Here is a 27,088-nt window from a genome sequence, read left to right as displayed (position 1 = left end):
CTATTGACGTCTTCGGGTCACCCGCGTTTCACAAATACTTAAATGACACAATCGCCTATTGTCATCCGCCCCTGTTACTTCCTATGTAATAGGCGATAATCGTGTTACGTAAATGGCAAATTTTGGCTTTTTTTAATCCTTCCGACCAGAAAATGCGTGTTTTCGTAAGTTTAAGAGATTTCCTAGAAATGTTTTGCTCCCTTTAGAAGCATTTAGGTCAGTTATTATCGACCCGCGGAAAGTGTATCTGATTACAAGAAAAAAAACGATCTAGTTAGCTTTCTTTTGATGAGAGGGTTTATTAAATTAATTTTTATGTCAAAAATTTACTCGTTCCCAAATATTTCGACATTGACCCTCTAAGATTAACGCTACAAGCTATCCAATCTTAGAGTAAATTCCTTAACAGCACTGGGCGAGAGCTCAGATAGTTCGTGTGTTGGAATCTCTATTAGAAATGGAACTCGAAATGGGAATTGAGAGCGCTTTGAGTGTAAAAAGAATTCGATATCCATCAATAACGAAGATTCGTAAATAGTTAAAAAAATGGTAGTTTTATTGCAACAAATACTTTATCGTTTATAGTAAAAGTATCGAATATAGTTTTGCGGGAGAAGTATTCATAGACCGATTCTGCTAATGTTATTCGCCCGAAACACGCATCTTCTCATTTTCCCAAAGACATTTCGGAAAAAAATTGTGCGCAGCTAAATCAATTAGCAAATTTCTAAAACCAAGGTTACTCAATATCTAAAAAGTTCAGAGCTCACGCGTATACCTCTTACGCCTGCATGGAGGTCAACTATTAAAACTATTACATCAGAAAATGAAGTTTGTAAACAAGTATGGGTAGTTAAATCTTCATATTTTACATCGGTAGGAAAAGTAATACACGCAGTTACGTTTCTGGCGTGATGAACGTTGGCGGGAAATTTTTGCCCATTAGAATCTGGCTCGAGCCTGTGAAGGTACGTGTTTCAGTTTAATAACATAGCTGAATACTTCCGCGTAGAGTCTAGCGGCAACGAACCGCCGCCGCCGATAAATTTTGAACCCGCCACCGAATTTTTTTTGAGATTTTCTACTTAACTTTATCTATTTCCGTTCAAAATCATTTTGGAATTACGTTTTCCAAATTTTCAAAAGCGGGGAGAAACTGTGGCACCTTCGCAGCCAAAGACTATATATAGATAGACTGGCGTGTTCAATAGCTCAACTTGCATACGCGGGTCAAAATTTTCCCCGCGCTTCAGAGTGCTACTAGTGGCGCCTCTAACGGCTGGTCAAAGATTTATCCCGTGTTTCGAAAGTGTTAACAGGTTTTTTGTATGGAGACGCCTGTCTAGTAAGCGAAGCGTATATAGTCTTTGTTCGCAGCCCTCACCGAAAAAATCAACGCCGCCGGGGATTTTCGCGAGACGCCGCCGCCGACTCAAATCAAATCGGCGCTATAGTGCTCTACTTTTGCGTAGACTAATATCTTGAAACCATTGAAAAAATTATTTAAGTACTACAAATGAGATTTACCCGTTTCGCGAGTCCCGGATAATTATTATATGTAGCGCGGAGATTCCCCACATTGAATTACGTAAACACGTGATATTAACGATGGTTTCAAAGCGTAATTACTAAAGCTTTTTACGAATTTAAATTCATATTCTCTTTTTTGAAAGGGCAATTAGTTTAAATTACAAAAACTAATTTTTGAAGCGTCTATGTAATTTTCAAGTGTTTCGGCAAAGGAATTCAAGGTGGCGCCGAAAAAGCTCTTTTTTATATTTTGGTCGTACGAAACTACGAACCCTTCTTCGAAAGCCCTTGATCCTTTCTAGATATTGCCAAACCTTGTTACCACTATTCCATCGATATTTATAAATAAGTGCGTATCCCTACGCATTCTAACTGCTTTTTACATCATTATGCGATACAATTTCAGCCGTGATGCGCGGTGTACACATTCGCGATTTGGCCCATCGGAAAGGAACTCGATAGGCCCTTTATTTCATTTGAATCACCTAAGTGGATTCATTTCTGATAATGGTTTACAGCGTAGTAACTAGGCCTAAGCCGATCGACTAACAAATTTTTTTTTCATCTAGCTAGACCTTTTTTTTTTAATCTTTTTTTTCGGAAAATACGTATACTTTTTTTTTAATTTATCAATACTAAGAAAGCAGGCAACGCACTTAGGTATGAAGGCAGAACATACCGTTGAAGGTTTTTGCTAAAAAATGCTTAGTACCATGAGTTTCGATAGGACACACAATTGAAAAAAAAAATCAAAACATTGTACATACATTCAACCATACGTTTGGGGTGGGGAGGGGGGAGGGGGGTGGGAGCCGTGTCTCCTGGCTACGACACTGGTTTGTACCTATTACCCTTTTTATCTCTGTGGCATAAAATAATATAATTAAAAATAATGATGTTTACTAATCTCGTTAAAAACGTCTATATCGGAGTTTTCATTTATTTACGTGATTTACGTTTATTGTTTACCGGTATAAAAGCTTCGGTAACAGTAGTGTAGTCATCAATTATCAAACAAATTTTTAAATATTTAGTTATGGAAAGTTTTTGATTTTATTTAGCTTTGTTGGTGGTCTTAGTTGATTCATCTTGAAGAAGTTCTTAACGTCATTTTCGATAACGGCTGTAGCGGAATTTCAGGCTTGGCAGGTGACCAGTCTTCGTGGTACGCTTCTTTCACTTGGCCAATCTCTGGAAATTGTATGGTGGGAGCTCTTCAATCCTGCTTAGTTGCTGCATTACACAATTATTCTTTGTCGTTGCTTTCCGATTTTACATTGACAATGCTGACAAATGAAGTAAACCACAATCCAGAAGCTTTTTCTACGTCAATAACTGGAGCTGGATTGTTGCCGACTTCAATAACACGAATGGTAGTTGCGAGTCTTCTTCCGTATCGGATGGCGATTTCAATACCAGAAACCTGACTAGAGTTAATTCCTGGGACTGGAGCGTTGCGGAAGAATCTAATTATTCTAAATCTACATTCAATAGCCACCGTCCTCACCATTTGAACAGAGGCGGACTGGCCATAGAGTTAAACTGCCCGATGGCAGGTGGGCCCCACGGACCGTTCATGAAGTGGGCCCCTCAAACATGATAGGGTTATAGTTGTTAAAGCTGGGGCCCTTTGTCTTCTGGCAACCCAAAATATTAGACCCAGTCCGCCACTGCGTTTGAGCTTCAACTTCGTAGAATAGTTCAATAGTCCCGCAACGGCAATGGAAAATGGTACCGAAAGAGAAACTGAATCGGATCACAATCTCATTCGTCAACATTGGCTATCAAAGAGTCCAGCAGCTCCGTTGCCGCGGTTGATAATAACTCGAAAGAAGCATATATTAGCGCCCACCTCCATCTTCCTCACCCCTTCAAGTTTTACGTCATTGAAGCATTCGAAAGTTCTAATGGTACTTTAAAAAATGAGACGCTCAAAGAGTCCGATAGAATCCAAAGAAACTACACACACGACAGCTTAAATGCTACAGCGGATAACGAAACTTTTACCTATACGAGCGCCAATTAACAGATTTCGAACTCAATAGCTCCCAGAACGCCACTTCGACTAAGGTCCAATTCCGTTAATGTAACTGTTGATGAAAAATTCAAGGCAGTTGCCAACCAACCCTGAACCCGATTTATTACTCTTGCTTTTGAAAACTGATCCACCGTTCGCAGTCCGTTTTGCAGATTTTGACGAAGACAAAGCCGTAGAAAATTAACCTAGCTTAAATAAAACGACGAGCTTGTAGTTTCAATCTTGGGCTGACTAGTTAACAGATCCCAAACCGACTTCTTTCAATTTCAAATTGCACGAATATCAAATATGTTTTAGTAAACTAATCGATTCCGAAGTAGGGCAGCGTCGCAAAATACTATCATGTCTCGGATATCCAGCAGCCAGGGATATCGGTACCAGTTTTTGAACAACCCATTACTCAACACTTTCCTGCTTTATGTAAGTCTTTTAATGGATCGCTAAGCATGAGTAAACATTAATATCAAATATACATTCAGAGTGCCCTGTATGTGAGCAGTCCATTGCAATTTATAGCATGGCGGTCGCTATTCAGCGGACATCGTTTACGCTCAGGCTTCCGTTGAATTCCAACGTTAAGATATTTATATCAAAAGTCAAAATTTAAGCTAGAGATTCCAACAGTAGACCAGTTATATAAATTTATTTATATAAATTGCAATGGACTGCTCACATATAGTGCCCTATTGTCCATTGCAATTTATTTAAAAAACATTTATATAAATTGCAATGGACTGCTCGCATATAGGGCACTCTGAATGTATATTAGTTTAACTGATATCGGTAGAGCTCCAAGTAAAGCCAAAGTTCCTACACCGATGAGCCCAAAAAGGGCGAAACCGGTCTACTGTTGGAATCTCTACCTTAAATTTTGACTTTAGATAACATTAATATCAATTTTATTTATAGCTGCTTATTCTGTACAACCTTGTCCCGAGTGGCTGACTGAAAAAAATCAGCATTGTGATTCTTATGATGATTGCCACGTGGAATATGTGTACTCCATGTGTTACCTTGTCAAGTGTCGTTGGCGTTGTATAGGAAATGTGCCTTGGTTAGTGCACAACATTTGTGCTTTTTTTATTGTAATATAAATTGGACGTGTTCATTTCCATGCAGATTTTATTGCCCAGTTTTTCACGTTTTTGAAACTATTGTGAATAAAATTTTATCTGAGTAAAATTTTCCTAAATAATTCACCTGCTTAGTCTGTTATAGGGAAGTACGAATATCAAATATATCTTAGTTAACTAATCGAATATCTCAAACATCGAATAATTTGATCAAATTCTTTTGAGGGCTGAAATTGGGGCACGATATTTGATCAAATGCCAAATAGTTTTTCCAAAAATGAAACTTTCAATCGATTATCAATGTATTTGGTTTTCAAATGTACCTAATATGTTTCAAAACGATCCACTAAATGCTTAAAAAATAGCACTTATTAAGCAACAAATTCAATAACATAATCAAACTTTTTACGCTTTTAGATAGTTTTAGTACACTACTTACCAATATTTTAAGAAATTATAATTATAAGAAAGGTGAAAAACCGTCCCATGGAAGCAGTCTAAGACAAGTAAGTTTATTCTAGTGGGTAAACGATTTAAGCTACCTGTATCTTAATTAATTTAACATTGTGGTACATGTACATAACAATATTTAATAGTTATTATCTTAAAGAAAAAACGTCTAAATGACAACTATCAAAATACTGACAATTAGAGTACCCGAGGTGTTTATCGCCGATTTTGTTCAAAGTCGGGCGTAATGTAGACCTATATGAGATATGAAATTTCCCAAACGGAGACGTTGCACTACCCATTCGTTTTGTCATGGCAACTGAAAATGTTTTTGAGCGCTTAAAACCAAAAAATCTCCATTTAAAAAAGCATAAGATTTTCTCGGCTACGAAAATTTTTAAAAAATTTCAAATTTTTTATTTTTTTTTAAATCACGAAACGGGTAATTTCGATCACATTTAGGTTACTTTCATCAAGATTGGGTAAATTGGAACAATTTTTGGGTAAGATAAGGAAAAAATCTCATTTTGATAAAAGTGGTAATTCTGGGAAAGTTTCATTAAAATTGGATAAATTAATGTTTGAAATTCGAGTAAAAGATCAAAATTGGATAAATTGGCTAAAATTGGGTAAAGCTTTTGAAATTGGGTGAAATCGGCTAAAATTGGGTAAACTTGTTTAAATTAGATGAACTTGAATAAAATTCCACCAAAAGTTACCGATTTCTGACACTAGATGGCGTTCTAGATCGAGCAGGAGATCCCCCATTTCGTGGGGAAATCGAGACCAGAAAATACGCGAAAGTCGGACTGCTTCGCCACAGATACAATGGGTCTTATCTTTAGTGAAGAAAGGAGTAGCGTCTCCTCTCGAAAAGGGATGGGCCGTGGCCACTTACTGACATCACTGGTCAGTGAAAACAGAATTATAAACAAGCTACAAATAGGCGTAGAAGGGGAGTAATTTCACACGGTTATAGTGAAGAATTCGTTGAAGCAGCAGGTGTAAAAAGTTCAAACGAGAAAATTTCCTTCTCCGCTCGAAATAAAACCTGACTGCGTTCATGCATCAAAAATTGAAATTAGAGAAATATTTCAAATCCCCGAAAACATTATTTTGTTTTAATTTGAAGTTCATTATTTATCAGATAGATACTGTTGACATAGTCAAATGGTATACTTGTATATGTATTATTGATGTACATGTATATATATATATAAATGTATGTATATATATATATATATATATATATATATATATATATAGTTGTGTGTTTCGAGGCACTCCCCCCCAGTAAGCCCCCTACCCCTCTTTCCCGTGCGAGAATTTCCGTGGTACCCTTTTCCCCATAGTCGAACCACCCCAGTAATGCACTGCTCCCAGTTTCCCCATGCCAGAATTATCGGGGTACCCTTTCCCCCCCCCCGCAAATATAACACAAAAACTCTCTCGTCCCAAACCCTCCAGTAAGGCACCCCTCCCCTATTCCCCATGCCAGAATTACCGGGGTACCCTTTTTTCCCCACAAAAATTACTCAAAAACTCGCCTTTCTCTCTCTTCCAAACCCCCCAGAAAGGCACCCCTCCCCCTTTTCCCCATGACAGAATTACCGGGGTACCCTTTTCCCCATAGTCGAACCAGCCCAGTAAGGCACTCCTCCCCCTTTTCCCCATGTCAGAATTATCGGGGTACCCTTTTACCCCCGCAAATATAACACAAAAACTCTCTCGTCCCAAACCCCCCAGTAAAGCACCCCTCCCCCTTTTCCCCATGCCAGAATTACCGGGGTACCCTTTTCCCCCGCAAAAATAACAAACAAGTCGTCCCGGGCCGTAATATTAGTTCCACATCTTTGTATTCGGGTGGGCAAACCCATACACCCTTAGTAGACACAGGTAGACAAACTAATACAAAAGCTGTTGAGGCTACGGGATTTATACATAAATTGGCACCCTAAGTTAAAGAGTGGATGCCGCCCACCCTCAGGAGACGGGGTGGGCAAACTAATATAAAAGCTGTTGAGCGCATGTGATTTCCTATTGTTTGATATATAATTTACCATCATATGTTAAAGAGGTGGCACCGCCCACCCTCAGGATACGCGGGTGGGCAAACCAATACTAAAGCGGTTGAGCGCATGTAATTTCCTATTGTTTGATATATAAAATACCATCCTAAGTTGAAGGATTAAAACTTAAGCGCCACCCACTCTCAGGAAACGCGGGTGGGCAAACCAACACAAAAGCTGTTGAGGCCATGTGATTTCCTATCATTTGATATATAATTTACCATCCTATGTTAAAGAGTGGCTACCGCCCACCCTCAGGATACCCGGGTGGGCAAACCAATACAAAAGCTGTTCAGGCCATGTGATTTTATATTATCTCGGTGATTAAATTGGTATTTCCTTAGAGCAGATATTTAATATGGATTATTAACAACTGCATAAATCATATTATTGCAAGAATGTATTTATGTACTAAGAATATGGCAAGACGGTGATCCTGTCCCCATGGCCGCATACTTTTCAGCTTAAGGGCCTGTTGCAAAATCCCTAGCCAAAGTGCTAGCCCATTGAATTTAACATGTGTGATTCTAGCAAAGCAGACTTTTGCAGCACGCCCTAAGTTCGACTGCTTTGGATATTTGGTCTCACTCTTTCAAGTAGACGCGAGCGTAGGCGATTCCAATCTTTTACTTTTATTGTTCTATCGAATGAGACCAACTTTTTTTCCGGTCACTCTCCCTTTAAGGTGGAGGGGGCGGAAATTAACGGCACGCGTGAGGGGGCGGAAAATCTCTGGACCAACTATCTATATTATAACAAGTCGGCCCAGGCCGTAATATTAGTTCCACATCTGTGTATTCGAGTGGGCAAACCCATACACCGTTAGTAGACACAGGTAGACAAACTAATACAAAAGCTCTTGAGGCTACGTGATTTCTTATCGTTTGATACATAAATTGCCACCCTAAGTTAAAGAGTGGATGCCGCCCACCCTCAGGAGACGGGGTGGGCAAACTAATATAAAAGCGGTTGAGCGCATGTAATTTCCTATTGTTTGATATATAAAATACCATCCTAAGTTGAAGGATTAAAACTTAGGCGCCACCCACTCTCAGGAAACGCGGGTGGGCAAACCAATACAAAAGCTGTTGAGGCCATGTGATTTCCTATCGTTTGATATATAATTTACCCTCCTATGTTAAAGAGTGGCCACCGCCCACCCTCAGGATACCCGGGTGGGCAAACAAAATTAACCAATACAAAAGTTGTTGAGGTCATGTGATTTCCTATCGTTATATAGACGGAAAGTATCAGAGGTGAAATAGGTAAGCAAAACACGACGAACATAATTCTTTTAAATTATTGAAATTAGTGGAAATATGATTTAAAGAAATTCTTAAACTGGGATTAAAATGGGTAAACTTATTTTAGGAAATTTATATCAAACATTTGGGTAGTTTAGGCACCAAAAGTCATGTAAATTCGCAAATTAATAAATAAAATACCCATGCATTTATTAACTTGTTTTTTTCGATCACTCTCCCTTTAAGGGGGTTGGTCGGAGGGGGCGGAAATTAACGGCACTGCGTGTGCGTCAAAAAGCACTATCGAATGAGACCAACTTGCTTTTTTCGGTCACTCTCCCTTTAAGGGGGCTGGTCGAAGGGGGCGGAAATGAACGGCACTGCGCGTTCTATCGTTTGATATAAAAAGTACCATCCTAAGTTAAAGAGTTGACTATAATGTATTGATATTAAAGGGGGGATCGAAATTGTGCCCCCTGTTTACCTGACAGACCTGAAACTGGCCATCGGTAAAAGTTGTGTAGCCCCACACTGTAATTCAAACTTCCCGCCATGCCCGTGTCACCCTTCGTGGAAATCCACTGGGTTGGGGTGGAGGCGAAGTTTGAGGTTCACTTGACCTTAAACGCTGTAAATATACGTAAAATAACGTGGAAAAAGGAACGACAATTGCGGCAACTTAACTAGCCAAATACAAACTATAAAAGTGTTCAAGGCTAAAAGTTCAATCATGAAATTCGAAGAGGGCAGCGTGGCTCGCTTGATAAAGGCGTCGGTTTTGGAAACTACGCGGCCAGAAATTTAGGTTCAAATTCCGGCGTCACCAATAATATAAATTTTTTTATAAATTATATTACGCAGCTCCATCTACCGTGTCGTCGCTTTCCACGACAAACAAACAAACAACACTTAACGACAATCCGTCCATAGCAATAGTCCCACTTCGATATATATATATATATCGATGTGGAACTAAAAACCACTTCGTCGTCGTTGTTCGAGCTTTTGGTTAGTCAGTAAGGAAGGCGAAGGCGGGCCGGCGAGGAAAAAGCTGTCGGTTGGGTGGTAGGTAGGTTCGTTCGTCAACCGATTTTGGAGATTTATTTATCGATTTTTTTTACGGGCGCGAGGGTCGCGTGGCATTTTTTACGTACGCTGGCATTCGCGTTTTCACATCGAATCGGCTTTGATTTCCAATTTGGTTTTTAGTACAGGGAAAATAGCATTTTTCTCGGAAATAATTTGGGACAAGCAACTCTCAACGGGATTGTGTTGCCATCGGGGTCCTGATTTTGGGTAAAAAAGTTTTCCGCGATCAGATGAGTTGATCACGTCTAAAAATGGCCGCCATTTTGTCTATTTTCGGGTTTTTGGGAATAACGTTTCAACGGTTGCTGTTATCACATTTATGATGTGGACCAAAGTTGTAGAGAACGTCATTTCCTATCGAATGGGATATCATGTGCTATAGTGCGCCAGCAGTACATTTACACAGAAAGTGCGGTTCAAAACATATGTTGGATATACTCTCTAAATTAGGAGTATGTATGTCTTACAAAGAAGCCCATAAATTCGAATCGTCAGCTGTTATAAACACGGAAGTAGAATACGAAGAAGGTGCTTTTATTCAATTTGTATTTGATAACGCCGATTTTAACGCGCGAACACTTGATGGGCATGGTACATTTCATTCCATGGGAGGAATATGTTGCGCTACTCCTGAATGCGCGACTAAAATGAATATGAAAATACCTAGACCTAAAGCGGTTATTTCTTCCATCGAATTGGGAGATTTCGGAAAAATTCCCGTCACTAACTATAAATCTGCTGGCTCAAACGGACTCTTGAAAATAGTAATTAAAGATTACTCACAGATTTTGAAACCTCATGAGTTAAATGAAAATATCAATAGACTAAATTATTTATTTATTTTGGGAGATCTGTTTGAATTAGAGTCGAGAGTCTCTTGGAGTGGCTATGTATCTGGCGCGTGTATGAAGACAGATTACCAAAAGTCAAGTGTGTCAGCCTTACCATTCATTAATCTCGACCCTGGAAATTTAAACACTATACACTCCGCACTAGTTTATGCCAAAGAAAAAAGTCAGAAATACAATCAAAGTGTATGTGTGGTAACCTTCGATCAACCTCTGCTTTTCAAAGCTGTTACTATGGTTGAGTCCGTTTCAAGTGAAAACCCAATATCAGATATAATAGTACGGCTGGGTGGATTTCACACTCTTATGTCATTTTTGGGTTCCATAGGATACATTATGGATTGTAGCAGACTAGAAAACGCGTGGGAAACAGTTTATGCGAAAAACTCAATAATCCATATGATGAACGGACATGCATACTCAAGGGCGGTTAGAGCTCATTTTCTCTCGGAGCAGGCGCTACATCATTTAGTATGGAAAATATCTGGTTTAAATGAAGAAGTTTGAACGAGTTAGATTTACTTGCAATATATAAAACTCCAAAGAAAGTTGATCTTGAAAATAAAGTACTGGTAACCTTGTATGAAAAGCACAAACGTACGATGGAAACTCTTAAGAGTTCGGGGAAAACTCCTAAGCTTTGGATAATGTACATGGAAATGGTTAATTTGGTTAAACTGTTCATATTTGCCGAAAGAACAGGCAACTGGAACCTTCATGTAGCTTGTATAAAAGAAATGGTTCCATATTTTTTTCCACTGGTCACATTCACTATGCGAAATCCACTCTCTTGTATTTAAGCCAAATTGAAAAGATGGCCAAGCAAATGAGTGAAGCTGACTTTAATAAATTTACTAAATGTGGAAATTTCACAATACGGAGATCGGATAAATTTTGGAGCGGCACCTGGTCCGATATGGTCATAGAACAAAACTTAATGCGCGCATTGAAAATTAAAGGAGGGTTAACGCAAGGCCGAGGTTTCGAGGATAGTACTGTGGCGAAATGGATTTCCGCGATGCCGCTGTGTTCTGCCATTAGTAACGCCATCGAAGAGTTAGCTGGAGTGCATTCTTCAACAAGTGAACAACATATTGAACTTAGAGAGTCGAGAATTTCACGTGACCAACTAGACCTTTCCAAAATTCGAAGCTGGTTTGAAGAACACAGTCCATTTTCCGTCGATCTAGGCTCCAGTCTCGTTTCTCTACAGAATGGAATTGTTACAGAAAATGAAATTAATTGCGAAAGTGCTAAGGAAATTGGTCATGATTTGTTCAAAAAAATTGTTGGTACAACCATTGGAAACCTAAAAGTAAAAAGAAATGACAAAGTTAAGACTCTTTCAGTTTCCAACAAAAAGACACTCAAAATAATCAATGATTTTGTCAGTATAAATCCTGTCCAACTTTTTAATAGAATTATTTGTTCGAACACTAGCCCAGTTCAGCTTGAAGAATGTTTTAGCTACGAATTATCTACATATCCAACTTCGATTTTTGTCGATGGCTTGATACGAAAATCTGTAAAATCAAATATCTTGAAAGAATTTGACAACATTGATAATCCTTCCACCGCCTTTCAGAAAAACGATCAAGATTCGTATATTATAGACGGTGGCCATTTGCTCCACAAAGTCGTTTCGCAACGCCCCGCAACATACATGGATATTATCCAGCAATAAATCCGATATATCAAGCACCACTATGGAAAAAATGTCATCGTTGTATTTGATGGTTACAACTCCAGCCAAATGAGTACGAAAAGTGTAGAACAGCAACGCAGAGGGAAGTTTTCCCCGAATGTTAAGATTCAACCAGGTCTAATATGCAATGTGCCTCAGAGTGACTTCTTATCAAATTCGGAAAACAAATCCAAATTTATTAGCGAACTAGCGAAAAACTTGAAAGAAATTGATACTCAAATAATTCAAGCCGCGGCAGACGCCGACTTCGAGATTGTATCTGCGGCAATCAAGATTAATAATCCAGTAAATTCAGTCTATGTCGTTGCCGACGATTCAGATATCTTGGTTTTGTTAATTTTCCACGTGATTAACAAAAATGTATTCATGTTAAGACCGGGAAAAGGGTTAAAATCCGACAAAATAACAAATGTGCTCAAATTAAAACATAAATTGGGTAGACTATCTAATATTATGCCTTTTATCCACGCGTTTTCTGGATGTGATACTACATCGAGCCTCCACAAAAAAGGCAAAAATACAGTTTTAAAGTTGTTTAGAGACAATGAAAGCCTAGTGAAAGAAGCGGAAATTTTCAACACTGAAAATCCTGACAGACACGCTCTTTACAAAGCTGGAGAAAGGATTTTTTTAAAACTTTACGGAGCCGGGTTAAAAACCAAAGCATTAAACCAACACCGGTATATACTATACAACAAATTTGTATCAAAACAACAACTAAAAACGGCTTTCGAGCTAGCTACCCTTCCTCCTACAACCGAATCGGCCAAATACCACATTGAATTAGTATATTTTCAAACACAAGAATGGATCGGAAGAAAACTGTCTCCTGAAGAGTGGGGCTGGAAAAGTAACGGTGAATTGCTAATCGATATTCAAACGGACCGTCCTCCAGCTCCAGACAGAATTTTGAAGATGATATTTTGCCATTGTAAAACTAGCAATTGTGGTACGACTTGCACCTGTAGGAGATATGGGATGAGTTGCTCTGCAATGTGCGGAGAATGTAGTAGTATTTCGTGTCTAAATGCTAGTCTATATAATAAAACTCTAAGCCCCTTTCGTCGCATTTTTTTCTGACTTTCATTCGCGACTCTAACGTGGCATCGCCGCAGGTACCCGGAGGTACACAACGAAGGTATGCCTAGCGCTTCGCCTTAATACTAGGTCAACGTCGCATTTTTTTCTGACTATCATTCGTGACTCTAACGTGGCATCGCCGCAGGTACCCGGAGGTACACACCGAAGGTGTGCTTAGCGCTTCGCCTTAATACTAGGTCATTGAGTATATTTCAGAAATCGGGTCTAACGTGACATCGCCGAAGGTAATTTCTCTGTGTATAACCCGCGGTCGTTGCGCTTCGCCTTAATACTAGGTCAAGTATATTTTGGTCATTAAGTTTGTTTTTGGAATTTTGGATCGGATTTCGCGCTGGCTCGAATTTCGCACTGTAAATCGGGACTCAAGGACGAGTGTATTTTTATTTGTTCGTCATCAGAGTAAATCAGCCATTGGATACAGGGGGTTTAAAGGAGTACAGAGGGGTTTGGGACGCCTGCGATTTTTTGAGTTATTTTTGCCGGGAAAAGGATACGACGGAAATTCTCGCATGGGAAAAGGGGAGGGGAGTACCACGGTAACTATCACATGGGTAAAGGGGGGAGGGGGTACCACGGTAATTATCGCATGGGACAAAGGGGGAGGGGGTACCGTGGTAATTATAACATGGGGAAAAGGGTGGAGGGGGTACCACGGTAATTATTAACATGGGGAAAAGGGTGGAGGGGGTACCACTGTAATTATAACATGGAGAAAAGGGTGGAGGGGATACCACGGTAGTTATCACATGGGAAATGGGGGGAGGGAGTACCAAGGTTATTATCACATTTGAAAAGAGGGTAGGGGGTACCACGGAAATTATCGCGTGGAAAAAAGGGTCGAGGGCCTTACTGCGGTGGTTCGACTATGGGGTAAATGGTGCCACGGTAATTCTCGCATGGGAAAAGGGGGAGAGGGTACCACGGTAAATATCACATGGGAAAAAGGGGAAGGTGGGTACCCCGGTAATTATCACATGGGGAAAAGGGGGAGGAAGGGCCATACTGGGGTGGTTCTACTTTGAGGAAAAGGGTACCATGGAAATTATCGCATTGGAAAAGGGGGAGGGAGCCTTACGTGGTGAGGTCGACTATGGGGTAAAGGGTAGCACGGTAATTATCACATGGGAAAAGTGGAGTGGGGGTACCACGGTAATTATCACATGGGAAAAAGGGGGAGGGATATCAGGGTAATTATCACATGGGGAAAAGGGGGAGGAAGGGCCTTACTGGGGTGGTTCCACTATTGGTAAAAGGGTACCACGGTAATTATCACATGGGGAAAGAGGGGAGGTGGGTACGATGGTAATTATCACTAGTGAAAAAGGGGGAGGAAGGGCCTTACTGCGATGGTTCGACTATGGGGAAAAGGGTGCCACGGAAATTATCCCATGGGAAAAAGAGGTTAGGGGGCGTATATCCACGCCCGTAGAAGAGCAACGTAGCTGGGAAAACAACCGAAAACTTTCCAGCATTTCCCGCATTCGTCCTTGGCCTACCCGAGCAATAAATCAAAATAGGTGGGTGAAAGGAGTACGTTAAGGAGGTCAATAGTTGATTTTATAAAATGTCTTTACGCTTGTCTAACTTGTTGAAATGTTGCCAATGCCTAAGAATGAGTTCATAAACTCTTTAGTGGGAGAGAAAACGGATCCACACCTGAAGCGGAGAGGCAACAATTCAACAAGATGGCCAAGGTTATTTTATAAAAAGAACTATTATAAAAAGTCAAAGGTTAACAATTCAAAATATATATCTAGGGTCAACTTTATCAGAAAATATCTCAACCATTTATGTGTTTACCAAATAAATGCAAAAGTTTATGAGATATTTAAATTAATGAAGTTAAGCAAACCAAAAAGAAAATAATACAAAATTATCACAATATATTGTTGAATATTCAACATAGTTTACGCAACCTACTTACCATATTCGGAGATAGCCATACTTTACTTAGATTTAATTCAGAAACTTTTTTAAGATTGGGTCAAGTCTAGGGCACTCTTCAAAGAATATATAGGACCAAAGATAATATAGACCTCGTAGGATCATACCCTAGATTCGAAATCACCGCCTTGCGCGTAGTCAATAGCGTTTACCCACATCCTGCCGAAATTCTGAAAACATTAGCTCAATAGATACCATGGTTACAATGTTTACCAACAATAGATAGCGCGCTACAGTACCCGGGAGAAGCCGATTTTTCTGAGGCCACTTGCCGAAAGTGGGAAATCACTTCGTTACAAAACAGTCAATCGGAAAGCTCGCTGAATTCGAATCTAGGGTACGCAGATCTATATTATCTTTGCTCTTTTAACTCTTGAGCGGCCACGAAAAGAAATTTTAAAACGGTTTCCATGGTAGAACGCTTTAAAAGTATTTTTAAACCGACTAGCTTACCGTTAATTATTCTGCCAGCGGATAATTTTAAATTTGGTAACTCGATAATTTTTTTTGACTTTAAAGTCCGAGAGGAGATATTCTATTTTCTTGTGCGCGAATTTTGACCCCCCACTTACCGTTAATTATTCTGCCAGCGGATAATTTTAAATTTGGTAACTCGATAATTTTTTTTGACTTTAAAGTCCGAGAGGAGATATTCTATTTTCTTGTGCGCGAATTTTGACCCCCCACAAAACTGAACTTGTCGATTTCAAAGTCAAAAAGTCAAAGTCAAAAGTATTTTATTATTTAAGAGTTAAGTTATAGCCCTTGAGGAGTGACAGCGTGGGCAGCTTGACCGACGGCTCAGACTGTTTTTGAATAGAATATCGATAATGAGAATCATTCAATCTGTCAGAGCTGTCAAGTAAGTTGTCAGACCTGTCAAGCAAATTGTCAGAAATGTCAATCAGTTGTCACTCGTCAAAAAAATTAGAACATCATAAGAGGGGTGGAAATCCACTCTCCTCTCGGTCTTTAATGTAACTGCCTATAAACTGTGACCCTTCGGCCATTTTTAGTTGGTTCTTTGAAGTGTAGTAGTAGTACTTGGTAGTAGTAGTAGTAGTTAAATTCAACTAGAGTGGGTGTCACCGAACTTAAGCGGCCTGATGGAACTTTCACTACCACCACCGGGGAAGCTGCATCCCTCCTGAACGATTTCTTTGCTAGTACTGCCAGCACCCCGGGCCCTGGTATCTTATCTGCATGCCATATGACTACAGCTGACCTTCCACCCCTACCTGCTTCACAAGCGAGGCTAACTCGATTCTCCTGTGAACCTTGGGACTTATTCAGACTCCTCTCTACTTCAAAAGTTACTAAGTCGCCTGGTCCGGATGGTCTTCACCCTTTCTTACTAAAATCGCTTGTGGACGTGCTTGCCTTTCCCGTTTACCTAATAAAATCTCGCTCTTTCTCCCATTGTGAACTACCAGCCTCCTGGAAAGAAGCTAACATCACGCCAATTCACAAGTCCGGCTCCCGTACCGACCGTACTAAATACCGTCTGATTAGCAACCTTAATGGGGTCTCATCTGAATGGCGTGATATGGGTAAAGGGGTTCCCCAAGGGTCAGTCCTGGGTCCCCTACTCTTCAATCTCTTCATTAATTATCTGCCCGATGCAATTACCATTGCTCTCATACTCCTTTTTGCGGACGACTCCAAGCTCTTCCATAAACTTCGGGACGTGTCCCACGGTCAGGAGCTCCAGGCTGATTTGGACAGGGCTTACCATTGGGCAAAATCACTTGGACTAGCCTTCAATGAAACTAAATGCTCTGTCCTTCACCTAGGGCATAAGAACCCCACTTTGTTTGCCATATCAATGGCACACCCCTTACTACCACTCTGGCTGAACGGGACCTAGGTGTTCAAGTTGACCCCTCATTGAAATTTTCCATCCACACTAACAATGTTGCCAAACGTGTCCGAGCTGTGGCAGGGCTGGTCCGCCGTAATTTGTGCTTCCACTCACCTGTGTTGGTCAAATCCCTTTGCAACTCCCTAGCACTTCCCATTTTCAATTATTGTTCTCCAGTATGGTCTCCATACTTGGAGACTCCAAAAAGCCGAAAACCACTTTACTTTATTTTGGCTAACAAAGTCGCGGCCCTCTCCGCCCACGCTCGAGCAAAGGCTCTAAATATTCAACTAGTAATGATTCGACATAAACTCAACAATTTATGCTTACTTCACAATTTTTTTCATAAGAATCTGGTTCTCGAACCAGGGGACAGGGGTCACTCCCTCAAACTTGTCAAACCCCGGGCGGCCGCGAGAACCACTCGCCGGTTAATTTTTTTCTCCCACTCTGTTGTTAGTGACTGGAATGCTCTCCCACAAACTATTGTTTCGATTACTGACTATTCGCAATTTCGTTCCTCTTTGAGTGACCATTTACATACATCTTCGTGTAAATCAGCATCATTCTACTTTCAAAATGCTTATATAGCCTCTCGTTACCTGCCAAATCAATCCCTAACATTTAAAATTAATCAGCGGCGTTTTGGTTTCCCTTTTAATTATGGACCGCTTCCTTCATTTTCGGCGAACGTCCTCTTGAAGAAAATAATTAAAATACTTAATTATCATTCACCTCTTCCGTTTGTTAATATTTGGTAAATGTCGGTACTAGTGGCGTTGCAATAAAGTTTATTTTTGGTTAAAAAGGTAAATACACACGATACGACGATTCACATAGAAATCTCATAAGTAACTAGAATGCTGCCGCCTACGGCCGAGCTTGACGCCAGTTCGCCTTGAACCTTCAGCCAATGAGAGGCCGTAGAGTGGTTCCGCCAAGGAGGATAATAATCCTCCTTGGATCCGCTACTATAGCGGGAGATAGGTGACGTCATTCTCTCTGATGACATTAAATTCTTGGCAGAACCACTCTTTGAGCTCTGATTGGCTGAGATCTGGCTATCGTCTGCCACGGCGTTTGGCCCATTTGCCAGTTACACGGCAACATTCTAGTTACCTATGAGATTTCTATGACGATTCATGACGTTTGAAATTTTCTCTTGATCACAATACCCATTGGGGCCCTCAGGCGTCCATAAATTTAGGTCTTTGATTTATCAGCAACCTCTGAGGCTCTGAGGCCACAAATGTAAGCGATACGTTGATTCATGCGGTATGAAATTTTATCTCGGGCCCGTAACTTTGAACGACAAATATGAACGGTACGTCCAATAATGGGGTATGAGAAACTCTTAGATTCGTGATACCCGTTTGAGCTCTCGGGGACCCATAATTTTGGGCCCCTGATTTCTCGGCAACCGCAGCTGAGGCCACAAATATAAACGATACGTCCATGAATGGGTGACTAAACTTTATCTCGATCGCGATACCCATTTGGGCGTTGGGGCCATACATTTGGCCGATGTTGAACTAATATTACGCCTGGGCTGACTTGTTTTACATATATTTAGTTTTGTTCAATGTTTTCCTTTTGCAAAAGTGTTGTTTTCCTTTTTTTCTGGCAACCCTGATCAACAGTTTTTCCCGCCATTTTCGCCATTTTGATTAAGTTGCTTAAACGTGATGCGATTCAACTAGCTTATGTAATTTTATAAATAAGTAACTGCTGAGTGCTGACTTGATGGTCCTGTTATTTTAAGTTTTAGTTAATGAAATTGAATTTCTACTGTTAGAGTATAGGTTATACTATTCTTGAAAGAAAATGTCAGTCCCAGCTATCAATGTAAGTTATCAAACATAATCGAATACAATAAATAGTTATCTAAACTAATACTTATATTTACAGGAGGATCCAAGTCTTGAAAGGCATTTCAGAGGCCACAGAGATGCGGTATTATCGGTCGATTTTAATCCGAATATGAAACAGTTGGGTATGTTCATTACGGTGGACTATATCTAGTAGATGGGTATTACATTAACTATATTTGTTCAATCAATTAACCCTACAGCATCTGGTGGTTCAGATTCCAACGTCATGGTTTGGCATTTTAAACAAAGTCTTAGGGCTTACAGGTTTTTGGGTCACAAAGATGCAGTTAATTGTGTTACCTTTTCACCGTCTGGAACTATTCTAGCCTCTGCTTCTCGGGACAGAACGGTTCGTCTCTGGGCACCTACAATGTATGGTCTTTTAGACATTCATTTATCTTGCGTACTATAATGTTTTTAAATTATTCTAGGAAAGGGGAGTCAACAGTATTTAAAGGACACACTGGCGCAGTTAGATCAGTTGATTTCTCACCAGATGGACAGTACCTTCTAACGGCTTCAGATGATAAATCTATCAAAGTCTGGACGACCAATAGGCAGAGATTTGTTTCATCAATGGCTGAGCATTTGAATTGGGTTAGGACTGCTAGGTAGGCAAATCAAGTTACTTCACACAACTGAAGTTTTTTTTAATGGCAAATCAATCACAACAGGTTTGCATCAGATGGTCACTTGATTGTGTCTGGTAGTGATGATAAGACTATAAAAATATGGGATTTAACAACTAAGAAATCAATTTTAACCTTACCAGAGCAAACGGGGTATAAGATTTAAACAACCATTTATTTTCAAAATACAGCTTACATTAAGTATTTTCAAATTTCCAGACATGTAAACTGCGTTGAATTTCATCCAAGTGGTACTTGTATCGCTGCAGCTATTGATGATGTTGTTAGAATTTGGGACATAAGAGTGAAAAAACTATTGCAGCACTATTGCGTCCATAAAGGAACTGTCAACAGTCTTTCATTCCACTCTTCTGGAAAATATTTGCTCACTGGTTCGAATGATTGTGACCTAAAAATTCTCGATTTACTCGATGGTCGTTTAATCTACACGCTTACTGGACATCAAGTATGAAATTTGGCTGAAATCATTTTTTACAATTTTATTTGTTCTTTGTGTTACAGAGTGGTGTCACTGCTGTAGCTTTTTCACGTAACGGAGACTATTTTGCCTCCGGAAGTATTGACAAACAAGTCAGTATTTTTGTTATCATTAATGACATTATCCGAAGTATGGTAACTCATATGTTGTATTATTTGAAGGTTTTGGTTTGGAAAACCAATTTGGAGCAGGAGCAAGCTCAGAATTATAAAACAAAAGCTGATGTTTCGATTTTGAATCCTGGTACGCTTAAAAATTGCAGGCAGGTAAATTGATTTGAGCAAAAATTTGATTATTTTAGTAATCCTAAATAAGTTCTTGTTTTTATTTTATTTTTTGTAATAGGTAGATGCGAATGCTACATTAAAAAATATGGCTTTATCAGACCCGGAAGTTACGGACATTGAATATCAATGTCAGGTAATTAATCGTTTTAGAGTGCTTGGATATTGATGTACCATATTTATTTAAATTCATATTCAGGCAAAAAGTTCCCCACTATCTCAAATTAAAAATGAAATGCGAAATGATGAAAACAACATTCCCACATCGTGTCCATCTGAAACTAATCCTGCCATTTTACAAACTTTGGAGCATATAGTCTCGCAATTGGATCTTCTAACTCATGTACGAAGCATTTTTAACCAATTTTAATTTTTCAAATACTTAAATTTTCATTCGTATAAATCAGAGTATCAGTATTCTGGAAAAACGCCTAGTGATTGTAGAAGATGCTTTACATATTCAACGCGATGACCTTGAAGGAACTCAATAGTAGATCACATAAGTATACATTTTTTGTACCAACAAAAGTGGGGTGATGCGGCTTTTAATTCGGATAGTCTACTTTGGAAAACGCAGATAAGAATACGCCCGCAATTTACATAAAACGTTTTATTTGTTTAATCATTGCGGAAGACCTTTGATTAAGGTCGTACTGATTAAGTAACTACCTTGCCTTAAAAAAATCTCCGAGTAGTTGAATTTAATTATCATTAAGGTCGCTGACTCAAGTTGCAAATATGTCTGGCCTAATGAAATCGTTTTTAACAGCTTTTTTATCAGTTGTTTTTTGCCACCTCTTATAAATTTCCCTAATCAGAGGTTTTGCTCTCTTTTGCATTCCCCTTTTTACGCGATTTATCTTGAAAGAATAATATTGACGGTATATTATAAAGTTAATGATATGAGTCATTTATTTTTCAAGTGGTAGCGTTTCAAGTAGCGCAGGATATTTGCCTTGTCCTTTCGTAATGATTTCATCACATTATTGGATGAGGTTGTGAGAAAAAAATGCCGTTTCTTGTAATCCCCAGATAAAATATCTAGTCTTTTTTTTGTCACGTTTCTAAATCTGAATATTATTGTAATTTTGAGAATTATTGGATTTTATTTCCTGATAATATCCTTAAATAATTAATAAGCGCAGTTCTGATTTTTAAGTTTCCTTATTGGTTTACGGTTTTTATTGTGTGTTGTTTAAAGGGTTTTGGCCCATTTTATTAAAAACAATTTTAAAATTTTAACACTTTGTATTTTAAATATTTTCGATCATAGATGGCGTCATATGAGCATATAAAGTTCCAATTTGCCTCTCTTAATCGGAAGTTTCTAGTTATTTCTCTAATATTGCTCTCATTTTTCAGATTTTAATTGAATGAAATGTTATATTGTAAATAAACCGTTACGAATTAATTTCCCTACAATGCGCAGTTAGATATATAGGTAATAGCATATGAAATTTCCTCTTACAAAATTACGCGCGCGAAAGTTGAACTATTAGTCAGTATGGGACATGTCGGTGTCAAATGGTATTTAAAAATTTGAGGGTTGAAACGCGTTTTATTGTTCCCTTAACACCCAAATTTTCCCCAATCACCTTGAAAATAAAGCAGTCGCCTACGACGAGATATTATCCAATTATAAGAAATGGTGGATCGACGTCTGAGGTAATTACTATAATAACTTAGTCGGACGGGGGGGGGGGGGTTGGCTATTATAGTCTTCAGCTCCGTGAATAGCCAGGGTAGTCGATCCCTCGGTCGAATATTTCTACTGCCCATTGTTATGTTAATTGGAATCGCATCGGGGAGCTGAATTATCGCTTATGACTTTTAGCGGAGCTCCTACGGAATCAATTCTTAGAAACGCGTACGGGTTTGGTTGGTAACGTGCCGAACTTAATCATACAAGGCTCAATGCAAAAGCGCCATCTCTTTTTTCCAAAGAAAAAGATAGTCACAATGCGTAGCGTGTGTAGACGACATTTATTTTGCAAACAAAGTCGTCTACTTTCGCCACCCCCCCAATGAATATCGTGATTCATATTAGTTCCAAGTACTTGTACGTTGGTTTCGATCTTCTACGCATCCAGGGTATGCGTTTTTTCCAGTGCACTGACTAACGGGGGATAAACAACCTTACCTATTACCATAAGAGTTTAATATTGTTTCATAAGTGTGACACTTCCTATTCTTCACATGCAAAAGTTTTACTAACTAGGAGAGTACCCGAGGTGTTTATTGCCGATTTTGCTCAAAGTCGGGCGTAATGTAGACCTATATGAGATATGAAATTTCCCATTTGGACACGTTGCACTACTCATTCGATTTGCCATGGCAACCAAAAATGTTTTTGATCACTTAAAACAATAAAATCTCCATTTAAAAAAGCATGGGTTTTTTGTCGGTTTAAATATTTAAAAAAAAATTAAAATCACGAAATTTTAAATTGGACCACTTTTAAGTTAAATGTCATCAAGTTTGGGTAAATTGGAACATTTTTGGGGTAAAATTGGTACAATTTTTGGGTAAAATAAGGAAAAAATCTTATTTTGTTTTTCAGTGTTCAAAAACATTTTCGGTTGCCATGGCAAATCGAATGGGTAGTGCAACGTCTCCTTTTGGGAAATTTCGTATCTCGTATAGATTTTCTTCTGGTCATGACGTCACTTCGTTACTAGCTCTCAGTAAAATATTCCCCAAAGTGACAAACTTATGGAACAATATTATCGACTTACTTTATTACCCGTGACGTCAGGAGCAAACTACCATTACAAGTTAGGTTAGCAATTTTGCTAACTGTAGTAAAATCTCGAGTGAAGGTATCGGTGTTTCGCGTGGGAGAGCTTATTTCGCAAACAATTTCGTCAACATTCGCATTGTGGGTGCTTTGATAAGCCGCGACTATTGGTCAAGTATCATCCCACATTTTCCCGTAAGGTGTCGGAAATTACGCAAATTCACGAAGGGCTACGATTACCAGCTCAAGGTAGAACGGCTTTCATTTACGCGATCCAGGGTCATCGTAAAAAATCTGCAAGTTTTTAGCTGGAACCCTTTTTTCGTTAGTTTAAAAACAAGCGAAAGTGGTTGTCCCAATTAAAAGTACGAGCGGCGCCCCACCGGGACCGAGTTGGCGCCAATTTGTAAAGAAGGGCTTTTGTTTATGGGCGTCGGAAAAAGAAAGCCCGCGGTTGATGGATGAGGCAGCCCGTTGCAAAATGATTGGGACAAGATTTTCCTAATCTGATCGATTAAGAAACGACCAGCGAACGTGACCTTTACCGCCATGGGCGCCAGTTTTCGTTGGCCTCCTAAAAAGGGACTCTATTACGAGGTTTAAACTTCCATTACGTTTAGATAATGGAACTTGTAAGAAGGTGGTAAACTTCGATTTGGCCAGTTTAACAATTTTCGATGTTTTGGGCTACATCCCACTCCCGAGACAAATATACAGGGTGTTTCAAACGGTTATGCAAAAATTTTACAAGGGTGAGTTGAGAAATAGGTCTGTTTTTTCCCCATTTTCCTACGATGAGTTTAAAGAGCGCCAGAGAGCTTCAAAGTGTGGCCTACTAGCCCCGGGAAGTAGGCTGCAACAAGCGCCAAACGAAGCAGCAGGGACTTTAAATACGGTTTAAGTTTACTTTTTTACGCGGGTTACCTCGATTTGTTTACAAACTCTTTTTTTACCTATCACAGGAACCCAAACCTTAATGTTCGCGTTTCCCCGCTGCTTGGTATTGCCTTTGTTGCAGCCTACTTTAGGCTACTTCCAGGGGCTAGTAGGCCACACTTTGAAGCTCTCTGGCGCTCTTTTAACTCATCGTAGGAAAATGGGGGAAAACCGTCATACTTCTCAACTCACCCCCTACAACTCCTTCAAATATTTGCGTAACCTTTTGAAACACCCTGTATTCGCAAATGAATCGGAAACACCCATATTCTTCGAAATATAGTTGGGAGTGGCTCTCCGTTTTAACGTATCATCTCGGGAAAGATATAGATAGGCTATTTCCTCTCGAGAGAGTAAAAATCTTTGGCGTTACCGAGAATTTTTCGATGGAGCCAGATACATCAAAACGCGTATTATTCCTATAGTTCTCACTCCATTATCAGCCTTGACGATTCGCGGAAAAGACTCGATTAGTTTATTCCGGAGACGCGCTTTTTCTTTATTCCTAAACGAGGTTTCCGGCCTATGAATTTTTGCCAAATTACGCGCTCTAATGCGAATTGGAGAAATATAGGATGATCCATCAACTTTTTACATACGCAATTATTAGCATTGCTTTAGTCGAGACGTTATCGAGATGGACGTATTCTTCCATCACTAAACTATCCTTGGGATTAAAACTTGGGGGGGGGGGGGGAGAAATCTAGTTCTTTCTGTATTTTGATTACTGTAGGTATAACCATTAGTAACATAATACCATGAAGTATGACACTTCTTATTACTTTAATGCCAATCCTTGGTAGTAGTATATTTCTCCTTGGGAATACTTAGACACTAGAGGGCTCTGCGCAATTACTGTGGAACCAGTTCGGTTAAAATTTGCTAATTCACATATTTGAAGTACCACGTTTATCTGAATACATTTTAGTCCCCACCCCCCCCCCCTCCAGAATTGATATTGTTTAAATTTACTTATTACTTATGGTAAGAATGTATTTATTTAAACAGGGTTGCCACACGTCAGAGAAACGACAGGGGACTTAAAAATGGGCCTAAAAAGTCAGGGAATTCAATTTTATCTTGACACTTTTTGAAGGTAATTTTACTTTAGATATATGACATATTCTATGATTATCATTTATTTCCTCGAAAGTTTGGCTAATTTTTTCAACATTACAATCACCTTTTTACTGAAATATGAGTCCATTTAAATTAATTAACTTCTGATAAAAGTAAAATAAATCATAAAAAGTTTAGCTTTAAAAAAGTCTAGGAAAACGGGGAATTTGAATAAAGTATTGTGGCAGCCCTGTTAAACTTAGGGAGAATCACTATGTAGAGGCGAAATGTGCAAATTTCGCGTACGGGATTTTGAACTTGGAGATTTCAGAGTACAATTTTCGTGTTGATTTCTGGTTTTCCCTGCTGATTTAGAGGTTTTTTTAACTAATTTTCGACAATATTTTAGGATTTTCAAGTTGATTTCAAAATTTCTAAAATCATTTTTCTTTTGAGTGTACGGGATTTGTACGAATGTCGGACTCCTCGTAATAAATACATACCCATTTCCTTGACCTTATTCTAATTTCGGATAAAACAAAATGGGTTTGTTTACGTTTTTATGCAAAATAGCTTGTACGAAAAGATAATGCAAATTTTTGCAGACTCTTCAGCAGACGATCGGTTTTTCCCCTTAGTTTAAAAGGTAAGTTTTTCACCCACGTATTTATTGAAATTTGTCTTCATTCAACTGTCTCTCATAAACCCTACGTTAAAAAAATAAAAATATCCTTTAGACCCTGTATTACGTACGTACAATAAAGTTCAAGAACTTTTCTCCAAACTTGATCACGATCCTGAAAATACGATATGGAAATTATTTTTTTTTCCGCGAAATTTAGCCGCGGTTTTTTCGCGTGTTATATTTTTTGTGCGTGTTGAAGCAGGATACGAGAAGGCATGATGTTCTTCCCATCCACCCACTCAGTATCCGGATCCTCTGTTCAAAAAGATGCTCTCCTCCTGCTGGCATCTATCCCCTCGCGTTGAACAGGGGGGAGGCTAACCGGGGGTTTTAATCCATTAGGGTGTAAGTTTTGCGCTTAGTTTTTTTTATATGACGGGGGCCCCTATTGCGTGACCTCTCCCTATTTTTCGGTATAAAAATATCAAGGGGGGGGGCGAAAATTCGCCTTTAAATTCTATCTTTCGCTGACTCCTCGTAAATTATTATATAGATTATTGAAGAAGCATTTCTCGATTTTTATTGTTATTTCGGTTAATACATTTTAAATTAAATGAAAAATGACCTGGTCATTGAGTGAAGTATTAAAAGAGACTTTGACCCACCAGTTTAAAATTAATTAATGAAAAATAAAAGTTCCAATCATCCTTATTCATTTAAACTATTTTTTTAAATGTTTCCTTTAGGGAGCTAACAGTTCTACGTCACCCATTCTTTTTCCTATTGAAAAAAATCTACCCAACATGACGGTCACAGCCAAAGCTACGAAGTGTTAGTTCCCTATTATCATATTTTCACATTTATATACCCATAAGTAACGCAATAACAATAAGTATGATACTATGGTTTTAATAGGAACTTGGCAACATGACGTAGATAATACGTCACCCATGCTTTTTCCAATTGAAAAAAAAGCATGGCGGCCATAGTCAAAGGTAAGGCGTGACGTTATGCTGCCAAGTCCCTAATCCTAATTTTCACTGAAACCTTTTTCGACACTGAAACTCTCTCCCAACTCCAACTCGGACTTTTAACCGAATTGAATATTTAGATACTATTGGGCTCTGTCCTGAACTAAACTTTAATCGCGCGATTTCAAAATTACGTTTTTGCGCGTGACAGTACCTTTACATTATAAGGTATGGCAGGCTTATTTACCCGCTTTTATACCCTAACATGGCGGCGTATTTTAACGCGCAAAATGAATTTTAAAATCCCCCAATTGTCATACTTATCGGTATTACGTTACTTATGGTAGCCATTAAATTCCATTTTGTTTTGAGGTTTTATGGCTGGTCAGAGGCCAATTTGAATCGGTTCCATAGTAGGCGTTATTACGAGAGTGGTACAATTTCACGCGAAATAGCGGTCGGCGTTTTGAGCGTGTTTTTTAACGCTTTGAATCTCGGGCCAAGGCTAATTCGCCGGAAATAGAT

At 39.1% G+C, this 27,088-nt stretch overlaps 1 protein-coding gene across 1 annotated transcript; it reads left to right on the top strand.

Moving 5' to 3' along the window:
* The first annotated feature begins 18,631 nt into the window (after nucleotides 1-18,631).
* On the top strand, nucleotides 18,632-21,541 carry LOC149940943 (uncharacterized). Its single transcript, XM_090179942.1, has 11 exons — nucleotides 18,632-18,797; nucleotides 18,861-18,945; nucleotides 19,024-19,195; nucleotides 19,255-19,434; nucleotides 19,498-19,605; nucleotides 19,672-19,918; nucleotides 19,975-20,043; nucleotides 20,113-20,217; nucleotides 20,297-20,371; nucleotides 20,435-20,578; nucleotides 20,643-21,541. Exons 1-11 carry the CDS (start codon nucleotides 18,777-18,779, stop codon nucleotides 20,724-20,726), a joined length of 1,290 nt encoding a protein of 429 aa, XP_090036068.1. The 5' UTR covers nucleotides 18,632-18,776; the 3' UTR covers nucleotides 20,727-21,541.
* Nucleotides 21,542-27,088: the final 5,547 nt, after the last annotated feature.

Source organism: Leiobunum rupestre, chromosome 6, assembly GCF_980474605.1.
Source record: "Leiobunum rupestre chromosome 6, qqLeiRupe1.1.hap1, whole genome shotgun sequence".
Lineage (NCBI taxonomy): Eukaryota > Metazoa > Arthropoda > Arachnida > Opiliones > Sclerosomatidae > Leiobunum > Leiobunum rupestre.
The sequence above is the reverse complement of the archived record's forward strand: the minus strand, read 5'-3'. Positions and strand labels throughout refer to the sequence as shown.

Excerpts from the sequence above, each read along its gene's own strand:
- LOC149940943 (XM_090179942.1), top strand. The coding sequence starts at position 18,777 with ATGTCAGTCCCAGCTATCAAT. Across the intron at positions 19,919-19,974 it reads ACACGCTTACTGGACATCAA|AGTGGTGTCACTGCTGTAGC; the intron begins GTATGAAATTTG and ends TTTGTGTTACAG. Across the intron at positions 20,218-20,296 it reads CGCTTAAAAATTGCAGGCAG|GTAGATGCGAATGCTACATT; the intron begins GTAAATTGATTT and ends TTTTTGTAATAG.